Below are 26,109 nucleotides of genomic sequence, written 5' to 3'. Positions count from 1 at the left end.
GTCATCACAATTCACAGGGAAGCAAACTTAGACCAGAGTTGAATGAGAATAGGGTATTTGGGTTATCACCTGCCACCGTGAAACAGATAGGCTGTGGAGGAGGTACATAAATAGGTGCTAATATGCATTCTAGGAGTTGTTAACAAGTGAGAGTGCAGGAAGTTAGGGGTGCAGAGGGCTTTCTGTGAGACAGTCCCTACAGATGGGACTGCTTGACAGCAAAAGGCTCTTCCTACCTTGCCCCTTCCAGGAGGGACTTGACATCCTTGTCTCTAAATTGGAGAGACATCAACTTGATAGGTGGATCGCTCAGTGGATGAAGAACTGGCTGGAGGGCTGCACGCAAAGAGTTGTGGTCAATGGCTCAATGTCCGGCTGGAGACCAGTAACGAGTGGTGTCCCTCAGGGATCGGTGTTGGGACCGGTCTTTGTTGATAACATGGACAGTGGGATTGAGTGCGCCCTCAGCAAGTTTGCCGATGACACCAAGCTGTGCGGTTCAGTTGATACCCTGGAGGGAAGGAATGCCATCCAGAGGGACCTCGACACACTTGTGAGGTGGGCTGATGCCAACCTCATGAAGTTTAACCATGCCAAATGCAAGGTCCTACACCTGGGTCGGAGCAATCCCAGGCACAGCTACAGGTTGGGTAGAGAAGAGATTCAGAGCAGCCCTGCAGAGAAGGACTTGGGGGTGTTGGTTGATGAGAAAATGAACATGAGCTGGCTTCAGTGTGCGCTTGCAGCCCAGAAAGCCAATGGTATCCTGGGCTGCATCAAAAGGAGCGTGACCAGCAGGTCGAAGGAGGTGATCCTGCCCCTCTGCTCTGCTCTTGTGAGGCCTCACCTGGAGTATTGTGTGCAGTTCTGGTGTCCTCAACATAAAAAGGTCATGGAACTGTTGGAACAAGTCCAGAGGAGGGCCACGAGGATGATGAGGGGACTGGAGCACCTCCTGTATGAAGACAGGCTGAGAAAGTTGGGTCTGTTCAGCCTGGAGAAGAGAAGGCTGTGTGGAGACCTCATAGCAGCCTTCCAGTATCTGAAGGGGGGCTGTAGGGATGCTGGGGAGGGACTCTTCATTAGGGACTGTAGAGATAGGACAAGGGGTAACGGGTTAAAACTTAAACAGGGCAACTTTAGATTGGATATAAGGAGGAAATTCTTTCCTGTTTAGGGTGGTGAGGCACTGGAATGGGTTGCCCAGGGAGGCTGTGAATGCTCCATCCCCGGCAGTGTTCAAGGCCAGGTTGGACAGAGCCTTGTGTGACATGGTTTAGTGTGAGGTGTCCCTGCCCATGGCAGGGGGGTTGGAACTAGATGATCTTAAGGTCCTTTCCAACCCTAACTATTCTATGATTCTATGACATCAGACATGCAGGGAAGTTTTGGGGATGGGAGAGCGACCAAAGGAGCTTGAGTGTAGTTTTAAATGTGCAGTGAAGTAAGCCATGGAGACAGCAGGTATTTTATGCTCCTTTTCTGAGTGGCACTATGATTTTATGCTTGTATGCAGAAGTCTTCACTTCTGATCTTTGCAGAGAATGTTTTCCAAGCAGGTCAGTTGTGATGGAAATGAAAAGCTGCAGTAAGCAGAATAAGCTGTAGGGGAGAGAGAAAGGAATTTTATGCCTATTTTCTGAGTGCAAATAGGGCTCCAATTGTAGCATGGACATCAGTGCCATATAGTATATAAAAGCAGCAGGGAGACATCTGTGCTGTGAATTCTCCAGGAACCTCATCCTTCCCATGGGAGAGCACTGGTTACACCCTGTTTTCACCAGGTTATGGTGTCAGAGAAGTTCAAAGGGAAAGTTGGTTGAGGGAGAGGAACTAGGCAGAAGGATGCATGGCTGAAGGGCCTGAGAGTGGACTTGTTAAGCTGACAACTACAGGAGCATTTCTGGGGATTCTGAATGCTACAGAACACAGCAGTAAAATCTGTGTTCATAAAACAGGGCTGTTTCCAAACTCCTTTGGCTGAAGTCTCATTTGGAAGGATAGAGCAGACCTTCCATGGTACTTTTTCTAAACTCCATGTTCTCCCCTCTCCTTCCAGTTGTCCCTTTTTTTGGAAATTTTCCTGTTACCCTTTTTGGTTAGAAACCTTTCTGGTTTGCCCCTGTCATTCCAGGCAGGTTGTATTGCTCTTGGGGAATACACTGGATTTCTAAACTGGAAGACGACTGTGTTTTGGGATTAAATAGCCTTAATGCAACTCATTGTCATGTCTCAAGCTGACTGCTGAGGACTGGAGCAGGGAGACATGCAGTGTCTTGCAGCGTGAATGCAATTAAAGCAGATTTAAAAGCAAGCAGGTTTTTAATAAATGTGATTTTCCTGTAACCCATTGATGGCTCAGGCCCAGTGACCTCCCACAAGACACAACTGCTGTAGGACATCCTTGACACACTGCACAGCCCTGTTTGGCTCCAGCATTACCAGTGGCTGGAGGAGATGGCCACAGCATGGTCCAGGAAGCCATTTTCAGAGGCAAGCAGGGCTGCTGGGGACAAACTGCCCCCTCCCTCCTGGCCACCCTGCCCCAGGGAACCCACAGCATCACAACTGGTACCCAGGGAACCCATAGCAGTCTCCAATCACTCTGCTCCCATTTCATATTTCCATGAGGGAAAAGGAAGCTGTATGAACCAAAAGCCATCAGCAGAGAATGCAACAGGAACTTTCACAAGTGACAGTCTGTGTCCCAAGGGCTGCAGTTTGTCACAGCTACCATAACCTGTGGCAGTGATGGTTTTGTTCCAAGCTTGTGCATCACATTGTACTTGCACAGGCAAGTAAAACATGCCTGTGCATCTGATGCTGCAATAGCTGCCCAGCCTAATCTGTGCTTCCAGATGAGAAGAATCAGTCTTGCTCAGTTCATCCATTTATATTTGTCCTGGGTTCAGCAGTAGCAGTCATGTTTCTCCTTCTTGGTAGCTGGTGCAGTGCAGTGTTTTGACTTTCAGCTTGGGAACAGAGCTGATAACAAGCGATGTTTTGGTTTGGCCAAGGACTTTGTGAGCCTCATGCTCTGCCAGGGAGGAGGGGAAGCCAGGAGGAAGCAGAGACAGGACACCTGACCCAAACTGACCAAAGAGGTATTCCATACCACAGCACGTCATGCCCAGGATGTAACTGGGAGTTAGCCGGAAGGGCTGGGAGGCTGCAGGGTTGGAGGAGGTATCGGTCAGAGCTTGGTCAGGCTGGGGGGGCAAATTATTGGTCGGTTGGTGCTGAGGTGTTGTATTCTCTTCCCTTGTTATTTCCTTTATTGTTATTATCATTGGTGGTAGCAGTAGTGATTTGTGTTATACCTTAGTTACTAAACTGTTCTTATCTCAACCCGTGGGAGTTGCATTCTTTTCGATTCTCCTCTCCGTCCCTCTGGGAGTAGGGGGAGGGCAAGAAAAAGGGGGGGAAGTGAGCGAACGAGTTACCTGACTGGGTTTAAACCTCGACAATATTTCACTCGGATATTGGGAATACAGAAACTCTTTGGTTGCCATCACTGTCAGTTACTATTGCTGTTTGTTGAGTTGCTGGACAGAAGTCAACCTCAATAGCAAGGGCCTTAAAGGACTGTGGATGTAACCCACCACAATAGAGAACTTGTACAAAACACCAGAGTTTCAATCTAATCAAAATGCATTACTATTGTGGTTCTTAACAGCCAAAGTTTTGTCTAAAACAGGAGAAGGACAGAGCTGGTGGTTGGAACTGATTTCAGAGAGTCTAAGAGTGTATCACAATCATTACTTTGTACATTTGGTTGGTGTACCATGTAACAAACCCTTGAAGGCATGACTGTCCAGTGGCTTCTAAGAACTGTTTTACAATATAGAGGTAGCACTGTATTTCTACTAGATTTCTTCATAATCTTGCTAAAGGAGTCAAATTTAAGTACTTAAATTACAGTCCTACTCTCAACACCACACTGTCCCTTAGCCTGTGTCTTAGTGATTTCTGAGAGGTTTTCTTCCCAGTTTCAAATCAAAGTTTTCTTTTTCTCTTCATTTACTTGTCAGTCCCTATGATCTCAGTTTAGGATCTGATGATGAACTTACATTCTTCCTTATGGATATACTGCTTCACTGTCCAAATGTTGTTTCCAGTCACACCTCATTTACCTCAGATGATATTCAGAGTTGCCTGAAAGCAGTTCTGATATGATCAGTTGCACAGATGTAAGTGATACCATTATTTGAAGCCAGTCCATGCAGGCTCGCTCTGAAGATACACCAACTGATTAACGTGAGGTTTTTTTACTACAAGCACATGCCAAAAGAGAATCCAGTTCATGTTTCAGAGTTTTGTTGATTTGGTGAGAAAAATGCCACCTTGGAATAGCAAATAAAAGCAAAGTTTCATTAAGGCAGTCAGAGGTAAACCCAAATGCAAACACATTTACAAGAATCGTGATGCTATTTTACTGATGAGAGACATTATTTACAAAGGCTAATCCCTAGTTTATAATTAGTAAGTTTTAAACCCACATTATTGCCAAGCAGCTGCTTGATGCTTTTTACCTTCCCAGTAAGGTTACTCCATGTGTTCAAGAGCACGAAGTGAAGGCCCTCCTTACCTGAGTGCATGAGGTTCTAACTGGAGGCACTGGCAATGCAGGTGAGGTATTTACTGTGGCCTTGGTGACCACCACTGACCAGGGTGGACCAGGGATAACAATCTGGTACTTGCTGCTTGTGATAAATATCACAATTGCATAAGAGCACCTTGAGACAAGCTAAGGGAATCCAAACTTAGGGATAAAGGTAATAAATGTGAAATGTAGGCTCTCACTGACAGCAATACTTCCTGGCCATGCAAAGACGGTACCTATCCTGGCAGATTTACTGTTTTCACAAGGCAGGCACCTTATGCAGTACTGGTTTTACAGTCTTGCCCCTGGGGTAATACTGACTTTGCTGAATGACAGGATGATGACAAGAAGTAATGGCAGAATTTGAGACTTGTACTTAAGGACTACAAAACAGCTTCAATGCTTAATGAGAAGAATGAAATGCCCACAGCAAAGGGCCCAGAGGGTAACACTAGTGTGATTCCATTGCCTGGAGACAGCTGCTTTCCCAGGTATGTAGATTTAATGCTGATGACTAGGACGGAAATATGAAAGGGTCAGTCTTTCCCAGCAGCTCGCACAGTCCCATTCATGCACATCATGCCCAGCTCTGTGACTCTGTCAGACACATCACCATAGCACTCCCTGCACACAGCACACCTTCAGAGAGCTGCAGAGGTGCTGGAGGATTACCTAGATGTGGTGGCTCTGAAATGATGGCCTGGGCACGCTGATGGGCCACAGACAATTATCAGAAGTTGCCCTAAGTTACAGGGTTTTAAGCCTCCCAGATTAAAAGGGGTTGTACAGTTTAAGTACGTTGTTACAAGGTTTGCATCAGTGAATAAGCAGAAGCTTCTTGTAAAAATACTGCTGAAGAAGCAGTAACTAAGCTGAACGGAGCAAATAAACTGTGGGGCAATCCTCTAACACTTTATTGGTGTAGGGAGTCAGGCAGTGACAAAATAAGTGGAAACAATTCTCAGATGAGGGCAGACATCAGTGAGTTGGGGAGTTTAGTCTGTGTTTGTCATTTAAGTTTGATATCTATTATGCTACAGCTCAGATGCTGCTCATTTGTGGCATATAACCGTAGAGAGCCTGTATTTTCAATGTAATAATTTGTGAGGGAACTTAAGGATTCACCCATGACCATGTGTGTAGCAATTTAACACAGCGCCAGTAAGGCAGAGTGGAGCTTAATTTCAGAGGCACAGCATACAGAACTCTTCTGCTGAAATTGTATCTAACACTCCACAAGGGTATCTGACAAACACCTTTCCCCCGGGAGTCTCTGCGCCCTGGAGATAAATTGCTGTCACCCATAGATTAATCATGCATTTGGAAGCAGCTCTCCCAACTTGCCTGGGAAACCACACGCTGTGTTAACTAGGAGATACCTTTACAAACCGCATGATTCATTTTGGACTTGTAAAGCACAAACACCTTACACTTAACCTTTTTGAAGTCAATCAAAATGAAACAAGCGTCTCAACTTTTCCAGATTTGATTGCTACCCTCCCACACACGCATCCATACACACACGCACACACACATATACAAAAGTTTTAGCAATGTACTAATTTTCAAACTGCGAGTATTCAGGTTCTCTGCATTATTTACACGCATCAACCAGAGAAAGGGGCCTGTAAGAAAGGTGGGGAGAGACTTTTTAGCAGGGCCTGTAGCAATAGGATTAATAGTTTTAAACTAAAAGAGGGACATTCAGGATGGACATGAAGAAAAATTTCTTCGCAGTGAGGGTGGTGAAACGCTGGCACAGGTTGCCCAGAGAAGTGGTGGATGCGCCATCCCTGGAGACATTCAAGGCCAGGCAGGATATCGATGAGAAAATGCATGAGCTGGCTTCAGTGTGCGTTCGTAGCCCAGAAAGCCAACGGTATCCTGGGCTGCATCAAAAGGAGCGTGACCAGCAGGTCAAAGGAGGTGATCCTGCCCCTCTGCTCTGCTCTTCTGAGACCTCACCTGGAGTATTGTGTGCAGTTCTGGCATCCTCAACATAAAAGGGACATGGAACTGTTGGAACAAGTCCAGAGAAGGGCCACAAGGATGATCAGGGGACTGGAGCACTCCTGTATAAAGACAGGCTGAGAAAGTTGGGCTGCTCAGCCTGGAGAAGAGAAGGCTGCATGGAGACCTCATAGCAGCCTTCCAGTATCTGAAGGGGGCCTATAGGGATGCTGGGGAGGGACTCTTCATTAGGGACTGTAGTGACAGGACAAGGGGTAATGGGTTAAAACTTAAACAGGGGAAGTTTAGATTGGATATAAGGAAGAAGTTCTTTCCTGTTAGGGTGGTGAAGCACTGGAATGGGTTGTCCAATGAATGCTCCATCTCTGGCGGTGTTCAAGGCCAGGCTGGACAGAGCCTTGGGTGATATGGTTTGGTGTGAGGTGTCCCTGCCCATGGCAGGGGGTTGGAACTAGATGATCTTAAGGTCCTTTCCAATCCTAACCGTTCTATGATTCTATGATACGGTTCTGGGCAACCTGATCTACTTGAACATGTCCCTGTTCATTGCAGGGGGTTTGACTAGATGAGTATTGAAAGTCCCTTCCAACCCAAACTATTCTATGATCTGCCTCATTATATGACAGTGACACTAAACCATTCTTCTTCTTTGTACACTGTAGTTCAGTGCAACAGTGAAAATCAGTGTCAACGGCAACTATTATGGATCAGTTAAAAAGGTTCCCACCCAGCCACAGTGTGCAATACTGAAGTCCTGTTTTCAGAGTGAGTGCTCAGCTGACAGTTGATGCTTCTTTAGTCCTCTCTGAGGCAATCTAGCTTTGTATCTGGTGATTTTACCACCCAAATGTCCTTCAAGGAGACAAGGCTGTGGAATGATGATGACACTGAAGAACACAAGTGTTAATTATATTTTTTTAAATACTTATTTCTCTGAAAATGTTCATTTCTTGAGGACACTCAGACCATTACAACAAATAAATATTATGATTTAAAAATAAAAATACCAGGCAAGATGTTACACCTTTATTAGGAGTAGATAAAGCTTATATTGAATTACCTGGGATATAGCACCCAGCAGGAACTTGAAACTTCACAGTACCGCTGGGGTCTGTCACTTTCAACACCACTACCTCCCCTGTTGTTTGAAACACACAGAAACACAGCACTGCTGTTTATTTGCTAAAGGCTTCAGCTCATAATGATAAACAGCAGCTAATCCTCCAATACATTTCTCAAACTTTTAAGCACAGACTAGATTTTGCAAGAGAGCTTACCTTGCTGCCTGTTTGAGATCACTAGCCCTTGCTGTGCCAACTGTGGCAACTGCTGCTCCGGGAAACCTAATTTCTATCTGATTTAATACATTGTTTTGATTTGAAAAGCAGGGAAGCCAAGAGCATGTAGCTGCTTGGTTCTTGCTAGTCCATCAGGAGCTCAGCATCACAATTCTGGATTTCTCTGTCACCCCCTCCCCCTCCCCCCCCCCCCCCTTTATTCTAGGGCATGCTTGTATGTGGGAAGGATATGAAGGAGAGTGAAGGGGGAAAAGAGAGTAGTCTTTTTCTTCTGCTCCTGGAAGGGAGCAAGACCAGCTATAGAGGATGCTGAAGGACTATTTTTCTGTACTTTTTGATGCAAGTTTTGGAAAGGCATGGTTATAGGAATGAGGGAAGGGAAGATGCCCATGGCTCTGAATTTAACAAGGTGAGCTCCGGAGGGACTGCACCAAGAGGTCTCTGGATACAAAACAGATATCATACAAGCAATCACATTCCACTTACTACTCTGCTCATCTGGCTGCCTAGCACCTCTTCCCGCAGTACATTAGTCAGACTTCTTTGGCAGTGTCATGGGCAGATGGGAGATCTATAGGACCAAAGCAACAGAGTGTCTCCTGAAAGCATCTCAGAGAGACAACCCGCATACTAGGGTATCCTGCGAACTGTAACAGTCAATGTAAATGACTTGCATTAATCTGGAAATGATGGAGAATCACTCACCTACATCTCTCAGACAACTGGTCCCACTACAAAATCCCCAAACTCATCTTCCAGTGTTTCACAGCATTTCAAAGTGCAATTTGATGGCAAGCTGACTTGCTTCCTTCAGTTCAGATGTGTCTCATCACAGACACAGTAGCATCATCCAGTTTGTTCCTTGGTGGAATCATGAAATGCAGATAATTTTGCTTTAAGATTGTCTGAAAAAATGACATTTTACCATCTGTAAATTAAAAAGACAATTACACCTTTGCACAGTCAGAATAACTACACCGAGCAAAACTGAATGCATTCTATAATCCCAAACGTGCAGAACAAGGTTATCTATTGAAATGCCAGGCATAAGTTATTCATTAACTAAAACCATTCTGTAATTTTATTGATATATTTTGTGGAGTTCACATATTTTTGTACAGCAAACATAACACTGTAGGCCACAAGAAGCTGCAGCACTATTGTTTAATAGCAGCAAGGTATATTTTATAGTCAGGGTATGTGGACAATAAATAGTCTGTTTCTTTGGATGTGAATGTTTAAAATGAAGTTCTGCTGCAGCTTCATAATGTGATTGCTATTTTACAGAGCTTATACACAAAAATATATATGCAATCTTTTTGTCTATATTTTATACAAATACAACAGTAGTTTGTGAATACATTTTAAAGTACATATACATGATAAGCAACTCAATTTCCCATATCACAGGATAGCAAATTTTAAATGCAAGAAAAATATACAAATTCAGTCTGGAATGCAGGGTTTTCTGTGTTCTTTTTTTTTTCTTTCTCTATTTTTGACTCAAAACTTTTCTCATTAAAACATAAAGTCCAAACCATTTTTCCACTAGCTAAAAATATAATTTCAGCAATCCAAGTCAGGTTTGGGTGTGTCATCATTCCCCAATATACTTCCCCCCAGTTATTGTCTAAATTCAAAGGCTTTTAGTAATATATAGTATGTTCTTCACTCCACACCATATAAAAAGCCCACATTTGAGTTTAACTAGCAGTCACCTGTGTTTGTGAACAAGAGCTGGGCTTGTCAGCGTTTAAATTTGCATGTCCAAAATTTTACTTTTGCAAGTGCATATGAATACATTGTGGTGTTGCACAAAGTTCATTAATGACAAATTAAGTCACAGTATAAAAATATATCATACAACTATAGGTCTAGTATAGTCCTTTTTTCTATGGGTAAAAATACATCTGAATGAGACAGGGAGGTTTGTAGCACCATGAGAGGAGTTGTATCCCAAGTTACATTAGCAGCATGATCCAATATAACAATATTGCAGGAGTGTTTCTGAGGAGATAAACATTCACTCTGGTTCAACTGTACCACTGAAGCTTATACTGAAAAGTGTTTACATATGATTAGCAATAGTTCTGTGTCACTTCCAGGGCTAGATAACTGTTATCAAAAGACACTGCCTTCCAACAAAAGTAAGACACCCTTATTGCATAAAAGCTTTGGGACTATCCAAATACATTTTGAACTACTGTGGCATTATCTGTACGTTGAGCATAATGCTATATAGGCTGTGGCTTTAACTGTACGCTGGGAGGATGCAGGATGGGCAGCTAAGCCTACGCGGTTTACTACATGCTAGATAAGTACATTTATTTCAGAGGCTTACCTACAGACTGAGAAGAATACAGGATGAGCTGCTAAACCAGTGTATGAGACAGACATAACGAAGGATGCAATCCTGCTCCCCCTGACCTTTACGGATGCAGGATAAGGCCCTAAGTCAACTTCAGACAGCAGCATAGCGATGACAGGATATGATAAAAAGATCTGTATCAAATACTGCGTGTTAAAACATTTTTGCCATAGTTTACCATACAGAACTCCAGAGGACACAGTTTGCATTTGGTGAGGACAAACTCCTTTCGTTTGACTGATATTCAAAATGGCAGTAGAAGACAGTGTAGTTTGAAACATGTAAACCTAGTAAAAACCATTGTAAAACCCTTAAGAAAGACACACTGGTTCTGTGCAATATAGCAAATTGATAAGAAAACACTGTAAAAATGTACCTGTTTAAAATTACAATGTCTACCATTTTGTACACAAAGCATTATACCAAAGGCCTACATATATGTAATCTAATGGCACTTGAAACAAATTATAATAAAAGGTTTTATAATAAAAAGCATAACCTGTAAGAAATTTTCTTAAAAGGTTTAGGTTTTCTTTTTGAAAGTGCTATATCTTGTAATATGTGTAACATAGAGGTTGACCAAGCTTTTATTTTAAAAAATATTGGCCTATAATACAAGTTTAGCTCACTAGGCAAATGATCCTGAAAATATGTACTCTTAACATTCATTATTAGCTTAATAAAGCAATCAGCTCTGGCTCATGTTTCAGTCAGTATATGGTTTTTAAAAACCGCTACTGCCAAATTAACAATAAATCACTCTATTCCACAATTTACTACTAAATAAAGCACAAGCAACAAGTACACAAAAATATATATATTAAAAAAAAAAAAAAAAAGGAAACAAAACCAAAACAAGAGAACAAAAGAACCTTACTAGAAGTCTAGAAGTTACACAAAGAGTGGTGCATGATCAGCCAGCCCTCCCCCCTCCCACCAAGAATCCATCTGAAATGGAGAAGACAGGGTTTGAAAAGTGATGGTTTAGTAGTGGCCAATAGTGACTCCGCCTAAGTGATACTCAAAAGCACTCTGGTGGTGGTAGTATTGCTTACAGTGTCAGTCTGCTTCCACGTTACCATACATCCTAGTCCAGTGGCAAACATGCTTGGTGCATGTACCCACTGAAACCCTGACTGAATGAGGTTCAATACCTTGTCTGAGGTCCCTGTTTCTTAAGTGAAATGTACATCTAACTCCAAAGTGAAATGTCAATCCCTTTACAGGAAGCTAAGGCACAAAACAAAGTAGTAAGGATTCTGGCTACGTGCTGAGAAATAGGTGTTGGCAACGTGTCTGTTTGGGGTTTGTTTCTGTAAATGAAGTCTAATCGGCAACTGAGCCTGATAAACAGCCGCAATGGATTGGGAATTTGTGTGCCTGAGGCTGCACAGCCACACCGCTGGGCTGGCTGCAGGATGCTGAACACTCCCAACTTTCCAAACCACTGGAGGAATTAAGTTCATTTATCTTCATCTCAGACTGATTTAAAGGATTGAGAAAAAACCCGAGTTCCTCCTAGCTGCGTTCTGGTTGCCAATTTAAACCAGAGTTACATTCAGTTGCATTCACCTTGTGCTCTGTTCATCTGTGTTTTTCTTTCGTTTAGAAAGGTGAAAGAGAAAAGAAGCAATATTGAACAAATCATTCAACTAAAGATGTAAGCGAGCAATCTGTTTCACAGAAACCAGAGGAAGCAGTCATGAAGCAGAGCTAAAAGCCCACTTTGAGATAACGTGCTCCTAAAACCAAAATCTAGGAGTAGTTTGCAGAATTTCAAAAGGTATTTTCCTTATTAATACATCCTTATTTTAATGCCTTTGGAACACAAACACATTTATAAAAATGTTATCTTTTAGTAATAAAATTTAAATACACATACGTATAAAATAGTAAAACTACACCTGCATATTGCTCCTAGAATTACAAAAAAAAAAAGTAGGAGCTACTGATAAAACATCCGGAGCATGAGCTCCTTAAATGGGAGCAACTTTTGTTTCTGTGAAGTATATTTAGTTTAACCACTTAAAACCTTGTACGAATTCTCATTATTGTTTGAGAGATACTAATGTAGTTGATCTCTATTTTTTAATTCCTTGTACAAAAATGACAAGGAAAAGAACGTTACTGTTGAAGTACAGCAAATCTAGTTTGCTTTCATGCATCACAGGGTTGCTTGTTTTTTTTTTTTTTTTATCTTTTGGTTATTAGGGGTTGGGGAATAGAATATATTGCATTAGGTAAAAGTGGTGTAAGCAATATGCTTTTACTTCACTCCTAAGAGTCCTGTCTTTAAATCTTGGCAATGGGCAAAAAGTCCCTAACCAAGTACCCAGGTGTAGAAAGTGTGATTAACATCTAACTTGTTGCTTAGGAGGACATAACACACCATGTAACACAACTGAAAAGATAATTTCAACAGGAAAAAAAAAAAAAGGCAAAACAAAAACAAAACCCGGTATTTGCAAATTTACATTCACTCTCTGACTGCACACTAGTTTTGGACTGAAAATAGATACACACTTTCTGGCTGGACTTGAACCACCCTTTGGCGGTGGCAGCTGGGAGAAGACTGATGCCTACAAATGCGAATACACTACTGGAAGATTCCTATGAAGTACTCTTTCTATACTACTAAAGAGAAAAAAAACAGCAAGAATTAAAACAAAAACTGCGACAAAATATTCTGCATTACTACATTACAACACTTTTATATTTCAAGATCAGCCATTAATTTTGCCTGTTTCCCTATACCAGAGTCATGAAAGCACAACAACAGAGTTCCAAATTCAACTTGAAACATTTGTCATCCAGGCAAGAAGAGATTCTCTGTTGAAATTCTGTTCAGCCATGATTTTAGAGAATTAAACTAATTCTGTTTTTCATCTGTTATCTGTAACAGGCCAAAAAAATTTAAGCCAGAAAATGGCAAAAATTCTCAACACCTTTTATAATGACTTCAATGCAAGTCAAATGCTATATATATGTATATGTGTATATATGGAGTTCTATATATACACACACAAGTTTTCAGAAAAATCTGAATTCTCTATTTATTTAAAAAATTTAGATTTGTCATTATAGAGCAGATCAGACATGACACCATATGGGAAGAGGATTTGTTTGGAAATGGACTGGAAATACATATTTTTTTCCCAAATCTTCAGGAATCTTTGTGATACATACTTTTATCTGGATTCTTTGCAAATAGTAAAATATATATTAAAAGTGGTGGTAGCTCTACCACTGACATCAATAAAATGGAATAGCTGGTATGGTTGAAAAAGTTGTGACAAAGGGATGAGCGCTGAGAGTTTGCTTGGGATGACTTTCTACTGAGCATTTTCAATGTGTCAATTGGCAGTGAAAATGAAAACAATACAATGAGACTGCTTAAAAAAAAAACAACAAAGTAAACACAGCTGAGAATAAACACTTCCAAAACATTTTTAAAAAGTTAATTTAAATTTCTTACTGGCTTCATGAGATTGGTACTGTACAAAAGCAGAGAATTTATAATGTCTTATAGTAGGCACTAAGTTAAAAAAGGTCACCTAAGGCATTTCTACAAATAGACAGTAACAAGCCAGCTTTGTACATCCTATTGGAAAGCTTGATGAAATCGTGGTAGGGTGGTGGTTGTGCTTAGACTGCTTGTGAAAGCTGCTGACAACGAGTGCAGAGACCCAAGACCTATACTATTGCTAGGATCCTGTGGATCCTGGGTTTGTGGTGGAAGTTGAGTCATAGAAGAATGTGCCTCCTCTTGTGTATAACTCATTCCGAGGTTCCCCACTGAAACGGAAGGATTATAGGGAGGGCCGTTTACAGGTATGAAGTTGAACAGCTGAGAAAAGTCCAATGATGGGGTGTTTAGAGGTTCACTAATAGGAACAGAGCCCTTGGAAAGGGAAACCTCCCCAGACCCATCATCTAGTGGCCCTACTTGTGGATCCAGCCCTAGTTTTGATGAAGATGCTTGAGAATCCTGGGATGAAGAAGGCATACCACTTTGCAACTCCATTAAGTAACTTTCGATTTCCCCTTTCAATGGCTGTTCTTTTTCAGGCATAGAAATTGCGTATGAGGTAGTACCGAGTGGATATTTCAACGATAGCTGGTGAGGAGGGTGGACAGACTCCATATCTATTGGACAAGGCATTCCCAATGGTAATGATGTGGCAACCATTTGGTGTGCAGATGCAGAACTCTGCATGGACTGAATCTGAGTGTTGTAGAGATTTAATTGCAAAGTGTTTGTAAATGGCTTTGATGTCAGTTCACTGGAAGGTAAAGACATCACTGGAAGCAGCTCATCTTTAATAGGCACAGAAACATTGCAGGTAAAGGGATCTAGAAGGTCCATTGGCTCTGTTTTGACCTTCAAAAGTTCTTGGTTGTGACTTTTCTTCATGTGACGCGTGAGGTGATCCTTCCGCCCAAATCTCTGTGCACAGTACTGACAGAGGAAGTCCTTTCTTCCAGTGTGCACTACCATGTGTCTACGGACATCCTTTCGGGTGTAGAACCGACGATCACAGTGTTCACACTGGTGTTTTTTCTCCTTCACTCCACCCGATGACTTGCCTGCGTGAGTTTTTAGGTGCTCCAACAGCACTCCTGTGCTTTCAAAAGTCTGCAAACATACCTTACAGGTGAGGTCACCGCTTGTTGCAGCATGCAAAGCCAGGTGACGTTTGAACCCAAGCTTGGTATTGTAGTTCTTTCCACATTCTTCACACTTAAAGGCCTCTTTGTTGGGATTGTGTGTATGTAGGTGATTCTTTAGGTGATCTTTTCGGTGAAACATTTTCTCACAATAATTACACTTGTGGGTTTTCTCAGGAGAATGAGTAGCCATATGCCTTTAAACACAGATATATTCTGTAAGTAATTATTTTGATCAAAAAACACATGTGCTCATTTTTTAATGGCAGCTAAATACTACACTAAAGGCTGCTTTGCAACAGAACCTTTTAACTGAAAGCATGACACTACATAGACAGTTCAACAAATTTAAATATAGCAAAACACGAGGCATTTCTCTTAAATCGACACTTTTAGGTTTTGGTGGGTTTTAGCTACTGTAACAGGGACATATAGGCAAGTATGAAAGTACTCATGTAAAAGTCCATAGCCAAAAAATTTTCAGTCCATACTCTTTTTCTCGTGACAATTCCTTATACAAATGAAAATTCTATGCTCATTTAAAAACAAAACAAAACAAAAATAAAAACAAACAGAAAACAAAAGCAGAAAACAAATTAAGAAACAAAATCAAAGACATTAGCTTGCAAACTTAGGTAATTTAGAATTCTAGAAACAATCCAATGGCTACTTTAATTAACACATCCTCTCTGCAATCAGCTGAAGGCGTACAAATATATACTTTTACATGGCTTAACACGGCCAACATAAAATAGATAATATAATCTGAAAGATAAATAGAGTTTAATACCTTAGTAATTTGTACTTAGAAACAAAGGCCTTGGTGCAGTCTTGTTGTGTGCACTTGTAGGGCCTCTCTCCTGTGTGAGAGTATGAGTGAACCTTTAATTTCTCAACACTGTTAAAGGCCTTGTCACACAGTTGGCAAGGAAAGTTTTTTCTTGGTTTGGTTTCACCACGCTTACGTTTCCCTGAAGGGACTTTCTGGGTATCTCTTACTTCTGACAAATCACCAGGAATGACAGTGGCCATCGCAGCCTAAACCAGGCCTTCTTGTTGGACACTTGGGAATTGCCCAACTCCACTAAATGATTTAGCTTTAGATGGCTTCTCAAGTTTCATGTGGTCGTAAAAGAAAGCAAAAGGGGACTGGAAAAAAAAAATAAGAAACAACTAGTTTGTAACTAAACTTAGATTTTGAAGTTTACTTGCTATGTGATGCTTCTGAATAAAACTTAAAAATAAAATTAGGTTCAGCTGGTCTAATGTAATACCTGCAGGTTTGTTTTTTGTTTTTAACACTATTTGCTGCAACTCTTATAATGCATTGCTCAGGAAGAACAGATCCACATATGCCCTGAAATCACACCTTGCAACCTTCCCCTCAAGTACTGATGGAGAACAGCAAAGTTCCTGTCTCATTATGGGAGTCACCAGGCAAAGAGCCTACCTACCTACCTACCCAGATGGCTTTTGGCAGCTTCAGATTTCAAAGGAATTAAAGGCACGCCTGTGGTGTTTGCACAGACACACGCTTACACACATGCACACACTTATCACAGTGAGAATCTGTAAGGCTCGAAGTGTTTGAAAGCCTGGGCGAGAAGTGGCACTACCCAATGCTGACAGTCTGGGGGGGTAAAGCTCATGCTCTCAGGTGCACTTCCTCGCTGAGGTTACTGCACATCTGTGCATCTACTCTACTGAAACATAAGCACTGACACTGAATGCTAACGCCAGGTGAAATTCTCCTGTGAACTTACCCTTGCTAATAGAGACCTGATGCATTAACAACAGAAATCCTATGGATTAGGGACAGATTAGACAGATTAGGGTTTTATCAGTGCAGTAATGGAGACCTCCACTCCCCTCACGCTATCCTAGAAGATGTAGGGGCTATAAATGTTCACATTCAGGCTAGCTGAGGATGGAGGCTCTTAGTCCTGTTTGGGCATTGCAAACCATAAACTAAAGCAGACACTTTCGGCTAAAGGAGGTGCATGATACTCATGTCTAAGTTGTGGGTGAACAGCTTGAAATTCATCATCTGGTAACATATAGTAGCAACTGGGCACCTGCTATTACATGGCACTCAACAGTCCTCCTTTGTCAGGGGTAGCTTACAGCATTTTTTCATCATCAGAGCACAACTGCTACTACAGATACCAAAACCCAGTGCAGGAAAGGTGGAGTGCGAGGTCTGCGGCAGCGGGAATGAGGAAGACAACAGGAGGACAGCACTCAACACAAGCGTTTAGCAGGGCTGGGAAGCCCTGAAGAGTGGCTTTTCTCCCTCAAAAGCATGCCGTACCCCCAGCCCCGGTGTCATGGCCCACAGCTGCTGTCCGCTCCAGCCTTAGCCAGGGCAGCTGCTGCAGCAGAGGCGGCTGTGCTGGGCAGCAAGGAGGCCGGAGGCTGTGGCTGGGACGGGGGCTCAGTGGCCGGCCACCCGCCAGCAGCTGCTGGGACAGGTGGAGCTGGGAGCCTGGAGCTGGGCAGGGAGCTCCAGTCCGCGCAGCTGCTCAGCCTAGCACCACCTCCTCAAGGAACAGAGCGGGCTCCTCACTGCTGGCAATGAGGGAAAATGAAGAGCTCAGGGCGGCCTGGGCCTGGCCTCAGCTGTCCTCTCTCCCTGCTGAGGCTCAGCTGAGACCTGAGCAGTGCCCAGGTGCAATGGGGGCAGAACTAAATGGTCCTTGCAAGAGCCCCAGTGTGGTCCTAGAGAAAAGTGAGCCTGTGTGTTCCTCAGTGCATGGCAGGATGGGAGGGCTGGAGGGGCAGGGAGGGGGAGAAGGGGGATGCACCTCCTTAATGTCTGCATTTTACGAAATACTCAGACTGACATCTCCACTTGAAATGCATACACAGAACATGCTGTTGTCTATGCCTCTTCCTCCCTCCTCCCCATGACTTTTCCTTTGTCTTTACAAGAGGAGAGAAGTACTGACACACCAAGATGGAAATCTGCTGCCTTCCAACCTAACATCCTTGAGTATCAGGTTAAACTCTACTACCATCTTTAAGTGAGACATTTTGTAAGACCACCTTTACTCCCCCCAGTTATATATGGAACCACTAACCTTTTTAAAGATACCCAGTGACTGAAAGATCTTTCTTTAAGGACTCTTATGATTTCAGATTTGTCTCGGACTCATTCCCACTCATGCAACAAAGTCTGCAGACATCCGTTCCATGAATGGGAACATGCACAGGTCTTCAAAGGATCAGCTTAATTTTATGTTCTGTCTCATAACCAACTATCTAGCTCGTAAGTGAAAAAATGAAACAGTTGTTTGGAGACTTGGGAGCAACAATTTTCTGCAATAGAAGTAAATGAAGACCAGGTCCAATGTCAATGAGGCCGCCAATGGAATCAAAAGGAAGGTCTCATTCACATCAAAGTTGTGATATATTTGTGGATTGAAAGATATTTTCCAATATACTCTTTAATCAGAATCTAGTAATAGAATTAATTTTGCTTTCCTGTAAACAAAACACACTGGTCTTCTATGCATATTGGCCTGAAAATAGAATGAAATCTTGTTTTAGTCTAATGTCTTCTGACAAATGAAGTCTGCGGGCAGGGGGAGAAAAAAATCCAACCTGATCTACTTAACAGAGAGTGTATCTATACCACACAGGCACCTACAGAAGACCTGCTACACCGAGCTGACAGTGCAGCAGCCATGACCCTCACTGCGTGGCTAGGACACCTAGTTTCAGCAGGGCAAGAAAAGGCTGTGATTTTCTTCACCTCCCTACCAAATCTATAGGCCGGGACAAGGCAGGCAGCATTAGCAAGCAAAGGGCAAGAGAACCACCTTTGCAGTCTGTGGATGGGGAGCATGGTTAATTTGACCATGCTGGGTCCAGAGTCCAGCAGCAAGTGGCTTCTCTGCCTAGCTGGTGACAAGGGAAGCAGGCACAGCTGGTAGGATACAGCAGAGAAAGTGAACTGTTGCAGGGGGCACAACGGACAGAACCCAGATGGGGTTATAGGGTCAGGGAGGTGTAGGGAGCGCTGCATAGGGGTTGGGAATATCTAAGAACATGAGGATAGGAGTGAGTTGATGGGGACAGGTGGAGAAGAACTGAACATGCATCAAGTCTGGGAGATGCAGGATGTTAGGGCATGCAGAAGGGTGATATGCAGGGTCCGATGTGAAGCCAAAAGCAGTCCTTGCTGTGGAACAGCATACTAGCTTAAATTAACAACTCTGACAACTTCCCCCTCCTTTTCTCAATGCAAAGATCACACTTCAGGCTGGAGGTTTAGATTGGACATTAGCTAAAATTTCTTCACCAAAAGGGTGATCAGGCATTGGAACAGGCTTCCCAGGGATGTGGTGGAATCACCATCCCTGGAAGTGTTCAAAAAACGTGTAGATGAGGCCTTCAGTGAAATGGTTTAGTGGTGGACTTGGCAGTCCTGGGGTAATGGCTGGACTTGATGATCATAAAGGTCTTTTTAAACCCAGCTGATTCTATATTCAGGCCAATCTTCTCCAAAACTTCAGGTAACCTAGTTGCTGCACCAGAAGTAATTCAGAACATTCACAAGATGAATTCAGGATTTTTTCCTCGATGATCAAAATGAATTAAGCTGACTTTGAACTGTGCTTAAATGTCCTTAAATATGCATCACTAGAACAACTATAGTGTGGATCCAATCTTTGATAATGACAGTGCTTTATTAAAAGACATGTATGCACTATTATCTCAGTACCATTTCTCAACAGATGAAGAACTTCAATATTGATCTCTGAATAGCAAATAACCACCTTTTTTTTTTTCTTGTGGACTGAGCAATGGAGATAAAACTTAAAAAACCACTGATCCTCAAATATTACACTTTCCAAAGACCAGCTGAAAGAATTTTATGAGTAATATTGCCTGCTTGTGTCTCAACATATTATCACTTAAAATCCTGATTCTTACTGGTGCTTTCACAACTGCAGGATGAATGATTATATGCAGTATCAAATATAACAAACACATTACACAAAACCTCATATATAATACTATCTTTAAACAAGCATATACTTAAAGCAGAATTAAAGCAGCCTCTGTTCAATGCACACCTGATGTTTGCCCACTAAAGTCCTCAGATTTTGGTCTTAACCAGTTCCGCTGACTCTTCTTGGAGGAAACCAGAATCCAGTACTTCCCATTTTTACTGGTCTGAAAAACAAAAGGAAGAACGGACTAGACTCCAGCGAAACCAGTACATTCAGAAAGGCTGGGATGCAACAAGACCGAGGGATGGAAAAAATCAGAAAGGAAAAGTTAAAAGGAATAGATCCAACCCATGCACAGAACATTATGTACTGTTAATTATAAACTGTAGGAATCAATCGTTCTTGCATTATCAGTAGCAATTACGCACTTCAATTTGCAGTATACTTACATCATTTCAACTAATGCTATGCTGGACAGTAACACATAAAGAGATAAAATTAGACAAAAGCAAAGGAGTTTTCAATAAAGTTAAAAACAAAACAATAATTTCCACAGACCACAAATAATTTAGAAATAACAGCAAAACATGTAAAATGTTGGGCCCAGACTTGAGTTTCTTACTCAGGAAGGACTGAATAAGAGAAGATTTCTGGATTAGGCCCAACTTTACTAGAACCTAATGCCTTCATTCTGCTTAATTATACAGGAAATAGCAGCTTAAAAGGTGACCTGCAAAGGAAAATAAAATTAATTTAAAAAATAATAAAGCCTCTTAATGATGTACATGCTACAGGTAAATCCCAGTGGAGGCAAGTCTAGGTGTGCCTGAGCAAATCCAGAGGGCCTTTCTGGAATTTCCCTTACATCTCCCTTTTCCTTGCCACCATCCTTTTGTAATTTGCAGAATGTCTTCCTTTTCTTGCTAGAAGGCCTCCTGGATGACACAGGCGTAAGTGGAAAATGTTCAGTGCCTCACTGTAATGGGAAGGTTTATCCCCTCCAACTCTTGCAGAGAGTTAAGGGCAAAGCCCTATGCACATACCCCACGTGGCATAGCAGGCTGAAGGTATTTGGCAGGAACCCAGGAGTAATGTAACATTTCCCTCACACAAACCATCTTCCCTTCGCACTTCCCATTCACCCCATCAAAGTATTCTTCCTTTTGGTACCAAGTTCAGCTTCACACAGCCTCAGCCTCCTCTGACGGTAAGCATGAATGTGAGCAAACTAGCGTCCTTGAACGTCTATTAAAGGCAAAAGTGCTTCAGAGCAACCAACTGAAGCTGACAGTTGAAGAGCATTTACTTGGGGCTCCAGTACCCAAAGAAAAAGTGAGAGATTTGTTTTCCACTAAGAAGCAAGAAAGTGAACACAACTCTCATCTCTTTTGGAGGTCCCCAAGTCATCTTCTTTCAGGGCAAAAATGCCAATAACTCCTCATTCACTCTCACAGCAAGACCCTTATAAATTAGTTACCCTGCAATGCCTATCCCAGCATCTTCCACTGTCACAGCAGAAAGGAAGAGCTTCACTATTCAGATTTTTCTGCTAATGTAGCTCACACTATGTAGACAATATTTAAGACAGCCACACAAATGTAATGAACTAAGTCCTCATGGACTTAGTCCCTCCACTACTGGTATTTACAGACTATTCCCTATTCAAAACTACACATGCCTCCCGCTCCCAAATTCTGCCTAAAATATTATAATGCCCTCTCAACACTGTTCATTGTTTTCTCTTACATGCTTATAGTACTCAGTTCTCACCACACATCTAAAGTCTCTCTAGCAAAAAGCAGATGCCCTCAGAAGACAGGCCATTAGAGGCATGGAAAGACTTATATCAGGGGAAACTGAAACAAGTAAGCAAGCAATCAGATGGAGTTAAAATGCTGAAGGTACTCTTTATTCATTACTTTATTAATATAGTAAAATCACAGTGCAGTGGATCCAGATGAGGGCAATGCTATACCTACTATTAGCTGTGGTCTCAGCTTCTAGACCATGATTAAGCAGAGCTCAACAACATACACACAAAAAGGGGTAAGTCTGTATGAATAATGAAAACATTTGCTACATTTGACAGGATTAACACAAAGCGTACTATAATTCTTATGATTTGTGACAATAAATCAGCTATTTGATAAAAGACGTTTTCTTCTGCACAGAATATAAAAGTTGTCTCTGATAATGCTGAATTTTAGAGCACCTTTCTCAGAAGCTTTTGGAGCTAGGAAACGTCTGAGGCAGAATACCGAACAAAGATGAACCATCCTTCTCATAACTGCTTAGAGTGTTATTACGTTTTCTTCTGAACTAGATGAGTTAGGAACAATCTTTTAACAAATAACAAAGCTCAAATTATTTTCCACGTGAAGCAAAGAAGCATCACATGGCAGAAAGCACTGTCACAGCACATGCCCCAAACACTTTTGTGAACTAGTAACAAAATGCAACTGCTGTGATTTGTCAGATTACAATTCCTAGATCATCTCTGCCAGTATCTGTGAGGCACTAATTCTGCTAACTCTCCAGGCACCCTGTTAATTCCAGATTAGACAATATTTTAATTTCTACCATCTAAGAAGCCAAAGAAAACAAAACAAACCCCAAACCATAAGCTAAATCTTTTACTCCTAGTTTTAATATTAAAAAAGACTAACATACTTTTTTTCAAAACTCACAGTTCATGTTTAAAAATCTGAAAAAACAGCTACACTTGAAAATGTTTTAAAACATTATTTGATATCTAAATTAAAAGGATAATGAAGATATTACATGAATGCAACCAATAATCCTCCTCCTAACTTGCATTTGTTACTTTTCTTAAATGTCCAGGCACAGTAAAGGACAACACCAGTTTCATGGTTATTTTCTTGCAAAATAAGAGTAATAATGAGAACACAGCATTGAGAACACTGTATCTGTCGTTCTGCCTTGTATACAGGATAGTGAATCTATCGAATCTTGGTATTAATCCATTTTAAACCAGAAGCAGATTCCTAGAAACATTAGTCATAATAATGGTGGAACTGGTTAAGAATTTAATAGTATTACAGAGTCATCCTGGGTTTTAAATATTTCTTTAAGGAAACAAAATGAAAAGCAGTTACTTACCCTATGGAAACTGTGAGTCTTTAACAAGTGCTGTCCACACAGATCCCAGGTGAGCATGTACTCACATGAACAGGATCAAGTTCTCTGAAGACAGTAATGTCCACCCAGGCTGTGCCTGTGAACCCTCCCAACTGCTACTGGCAGTGGCATGAGGCGAAGGGCTCCTGACCAGCGCCATGCATGTCATCACACCACCTAACACGCTCTGCAGCAACAGCAGCTCCCAGTTCTGCTCTTCACTCACGCCGTGGGGAAAGAGCTGTTACATATGCCACTGCCATCAACATACTGCTTTGGGAGGTGACAACCTCCCTCTTCAGTAGCTGACATAGCCCTGCTGTTCCCAAACCTGATGCTGATGTAGAGGAGCTGACAAAGTTTGCTGTGGCTGAAGAAAGGGAGCAGGGCCATGGGAGAAGAATATGCGGGCAAGAGGCGATGTCCTAGCTGGGAGCACAGTGTGAGGAGTGGAAAGCTGAAACACAGACTGGCATCCTGGGTAGGGAAGAAGGAGGATGAACATGTGCAGCCCAAGGAAGCTGCTGCTCACGGTGGTAAGGGAGCAAATTAAGCTCAGGATGCCCGACAACCTCTCTCACTCAGGTTTGCCAAAAGTAAAGGCTCATTCAGAGAGAAGGACAAGAAACTGCTTGTGGTGCCTCTATGGAGAGTGTGCCTGGAAGAACCACAATCACTGTAGCATAAGTAACCATTTTTCTTCATTTCTGTATCAGGAGACTATTAGTCACCTGACTAAAAATGTTGTCACAGAGGAAACCTGCTCTGTCCAAGCAGTCAAGGATAGCTGCGGGAGCTGAGCTGAAGGAGGCATCAGCAAGCATCAGTCAACATAGCCATGTACCGTGGCTCCGCTAAAGAGCAGCAGAACTGACCTACAGATTTCATCATGTCTGCTCCTCACAGCTGAGGCTGCTAAAACTTGCAAATGTCACCAATGCTTCCAGAGGTGAAGAGATCTACCCCTGGGTTAATGCAACTGAAGAAGGAGCACCATTTAGCTGCCTGCCTTCCTTGTGCTATGGGCTTACACACAAGTCTCTCACTGGGCAGTTCAGTTTGTGGAGGTGCAGATTTAGCCTTCCTTCCTTCAAACACCTCTGCTATGACAGCTGTTGGAAGGGGCTGAGGGCATAAGTGGTGACGGCTCCAGGACAGCACGCTGAGACCTGCAGCCCTGCAAAGCTCAGCCACTCTTCCTGGCTCATCAAGGATCAACGTGCCTACTGCACACTAGCACTCAGAGCAGTAGATCTCACAGGCTTTGTGGAAAAATGCTAGGCTTTTTGCAGCAGAAAGCCTCATCTCAGAGCGGGAAAGGGGAAACAAAGTGAGAACTCTATGGCCTGAGGTCTCCTACATCTGGAAGCTCAAGCTGAGGCTTTGATGGTGGAGGACAAGGAGGAAGAACAGGCATTGCTGGGGTGAGACTTAACCAGAAGGTGGGTTTGACTGGGGAGCCTGCCTATGCTAGGAGGGGCTCACGGCTGCACTTTCACAAAGTGATACTTCATTTAATTTCCTGCCTATTTTATTGTATAATTTGGAGGTGATTTGAACAGGAAGCGACATGTATGCACATGTTTCTGCCCCAAGCAGTGAAGACACCTGGCACAACTGTCTACAAACACAGCACTGCAAGACAGCAGGAGGCACAGATCTCAACCCCTAGAGCCCTGCCTGCAGCCACCATGGCCTTTCAAAGGGGAGGCAGCAAGAGGGTCAGAGCCAACAAGTACACTACTGGACAGCAGCCAGAAGTTAAGACAGGGCTCTACAGCTCCTCCCCTTCAGCTTGCGAGGGAACAGCTTGTAAGAAGACACAGGGGTCCACGCTGAGGCCCGAGGAGGACAAGGTGGCACTGAGAGGTGGGTGAAGCCACTTGGCCTTTTGCATATTGGGGCAACAGTTACTGTAAACAGCCATTCAAAGATGTAGACGCTGGCCCTACCACACAGCAGTGTCTCATGTAAGGGGAACACAGACACACACGAACAGCAAAAGAACAGACAGTTTGTTTGTTTTTTTTTAATATATACAAGGCTGTATTTATCTTATCTTGAACTTCAGGACTTCTCCTTATAGCAGGCAGCTAAGCTCAGAAACATCCTTCATGAATTCAAGCTCTAGCCTATATTACAGAAGCCTGGCCAAGAGAGCATGGCAGGACAGCAGCAAGAACATGCACAGGCTTCAGGAAGACACAACCAACTCCAAGCATGCAGCAGGAGAACTGCCCATGAAAGCTGCTGCAGGGAAATAGAATAATGTGGGCAAAACAGTGAAAATATCTATCCAGTGATCTTAGGTATAAACGTAAGAAATACTTAGAGATAATAACACAGAAGACTTTACCCCTCAGGGAAACAGCCCAACATCAGCACTGAAACTAAACCCAGGCAACCGTTATAGTCTACTATTAGTGACAGCACATTACTAATACCTACTGTGTGCAGAACAATGATTATGATGCAAAGGGTATTACGTAGAAGGTAGAAAGAGACAAGAATTTAGGTATTTCAATTCAAAATTTTAACAAAGTCCTTGTTGGTGTTTTGGGTTTTTTTTTGAATACATCCACAAACACAGAAACCTACTGAATATGCATAAAGCAGGAAAAAACCCTGACCTTTCAAACTAGTGTGAAACATGGGTAGCAAGGGGAACAAATGCACTAAAATGATGAAATCCACTTATTTTCTTTTGGGCAGTAAATACACAGATTACACTAGCAAACTTGTTTTAAACATACATACCTTTTATTGATTAATAAAGCAAGCATTTGAAGGAAAAAAACACTAGGTTGCTGTGGGACAGTAACCCCCATGAAAATAGGTATTTATACAGATTTGAGTATGAAGTATGACATGGTTTTTTTCATGATTTTGAGTAAGACCACTCACAATTCTTAAAAGGTATACTACAGTCATGAAATCTGGACAACCAGATTTTTAATTTTAGAAAATAACTCATTATTTTAATATGCTACACTAGAAAAGGCATTACACAACCTTTTTCAGAATACAGAGGAAAAATTCTACCATGCCTGCCTTTTTCTCCTTAAGTTTCTGGAAAAGCAGAACATGAATTTACCAACATTTATT

At 42.3% G+C, this 26,109-nt stretch overlaps 1 protein-coding gene across 12 annotated transcripts in view; it reads right to left on the bottom strand.

Annotated features, from left to right (window-relative positions):
• Positions 1-8,923: 8,923 nt before the first annotated feature.
• Positions 8,924-26,109, bottom strand: part of PLAG1 (PLAG1 zinc finger) — a 51,202-nt gene continuing 34,016 nt past the window's right edge. For 9 of the 12 annotated variants that reach the window (XM_062633363.1, XM_062633357.1, XM_062633364.1 and 6 more), the window contains 3 exons: positions 19,990-20,089; positions 15,699-16,057; positions 8,924-15,105 (listed from right to left, as the gene is read on the bottom strand). In XM_062633363.1, coding sequence (XP_062489347.1) covers positions 13,842-15,105; positions 15,699-15,940 — 1,506 coding nt within the window. In that variant the 5' untranslated portion in view covers positions 15,941-16,057; positions 19,990-20,089 and the 3' untranslated portion in view covers positions 8,924-13,841. The remainder of the gene's footprint in view (positions 15,106-15,698; positions 16,058-19,989; positions 20,090-26,109) is intronic. The other 3 variants (XM_062633368.1, XM_062633366.1, XM_062633365.1) reach the window with 2 other exon arrangements.

Source organism: Pezoporus occidentalis, unplaced genomic scaffold (assembly GCF_034315485.1).
Source record: "Pezoporus occidentalis ecotype Australia unplaced genomic scaffold, CSIRO_AGI_Poc_V1 ctg4, whole genome shotgun sequence".
NCBI classification, from domain to species: Eukaryota; Metazoa; Chordata; class Aves; order Psittaciformes; family Psittacidae; genus Pezoporus; species Pezoporus occidentalis.
This window is presented reverse-complemented; position numbering and strand designations above follow the sequence as displayed.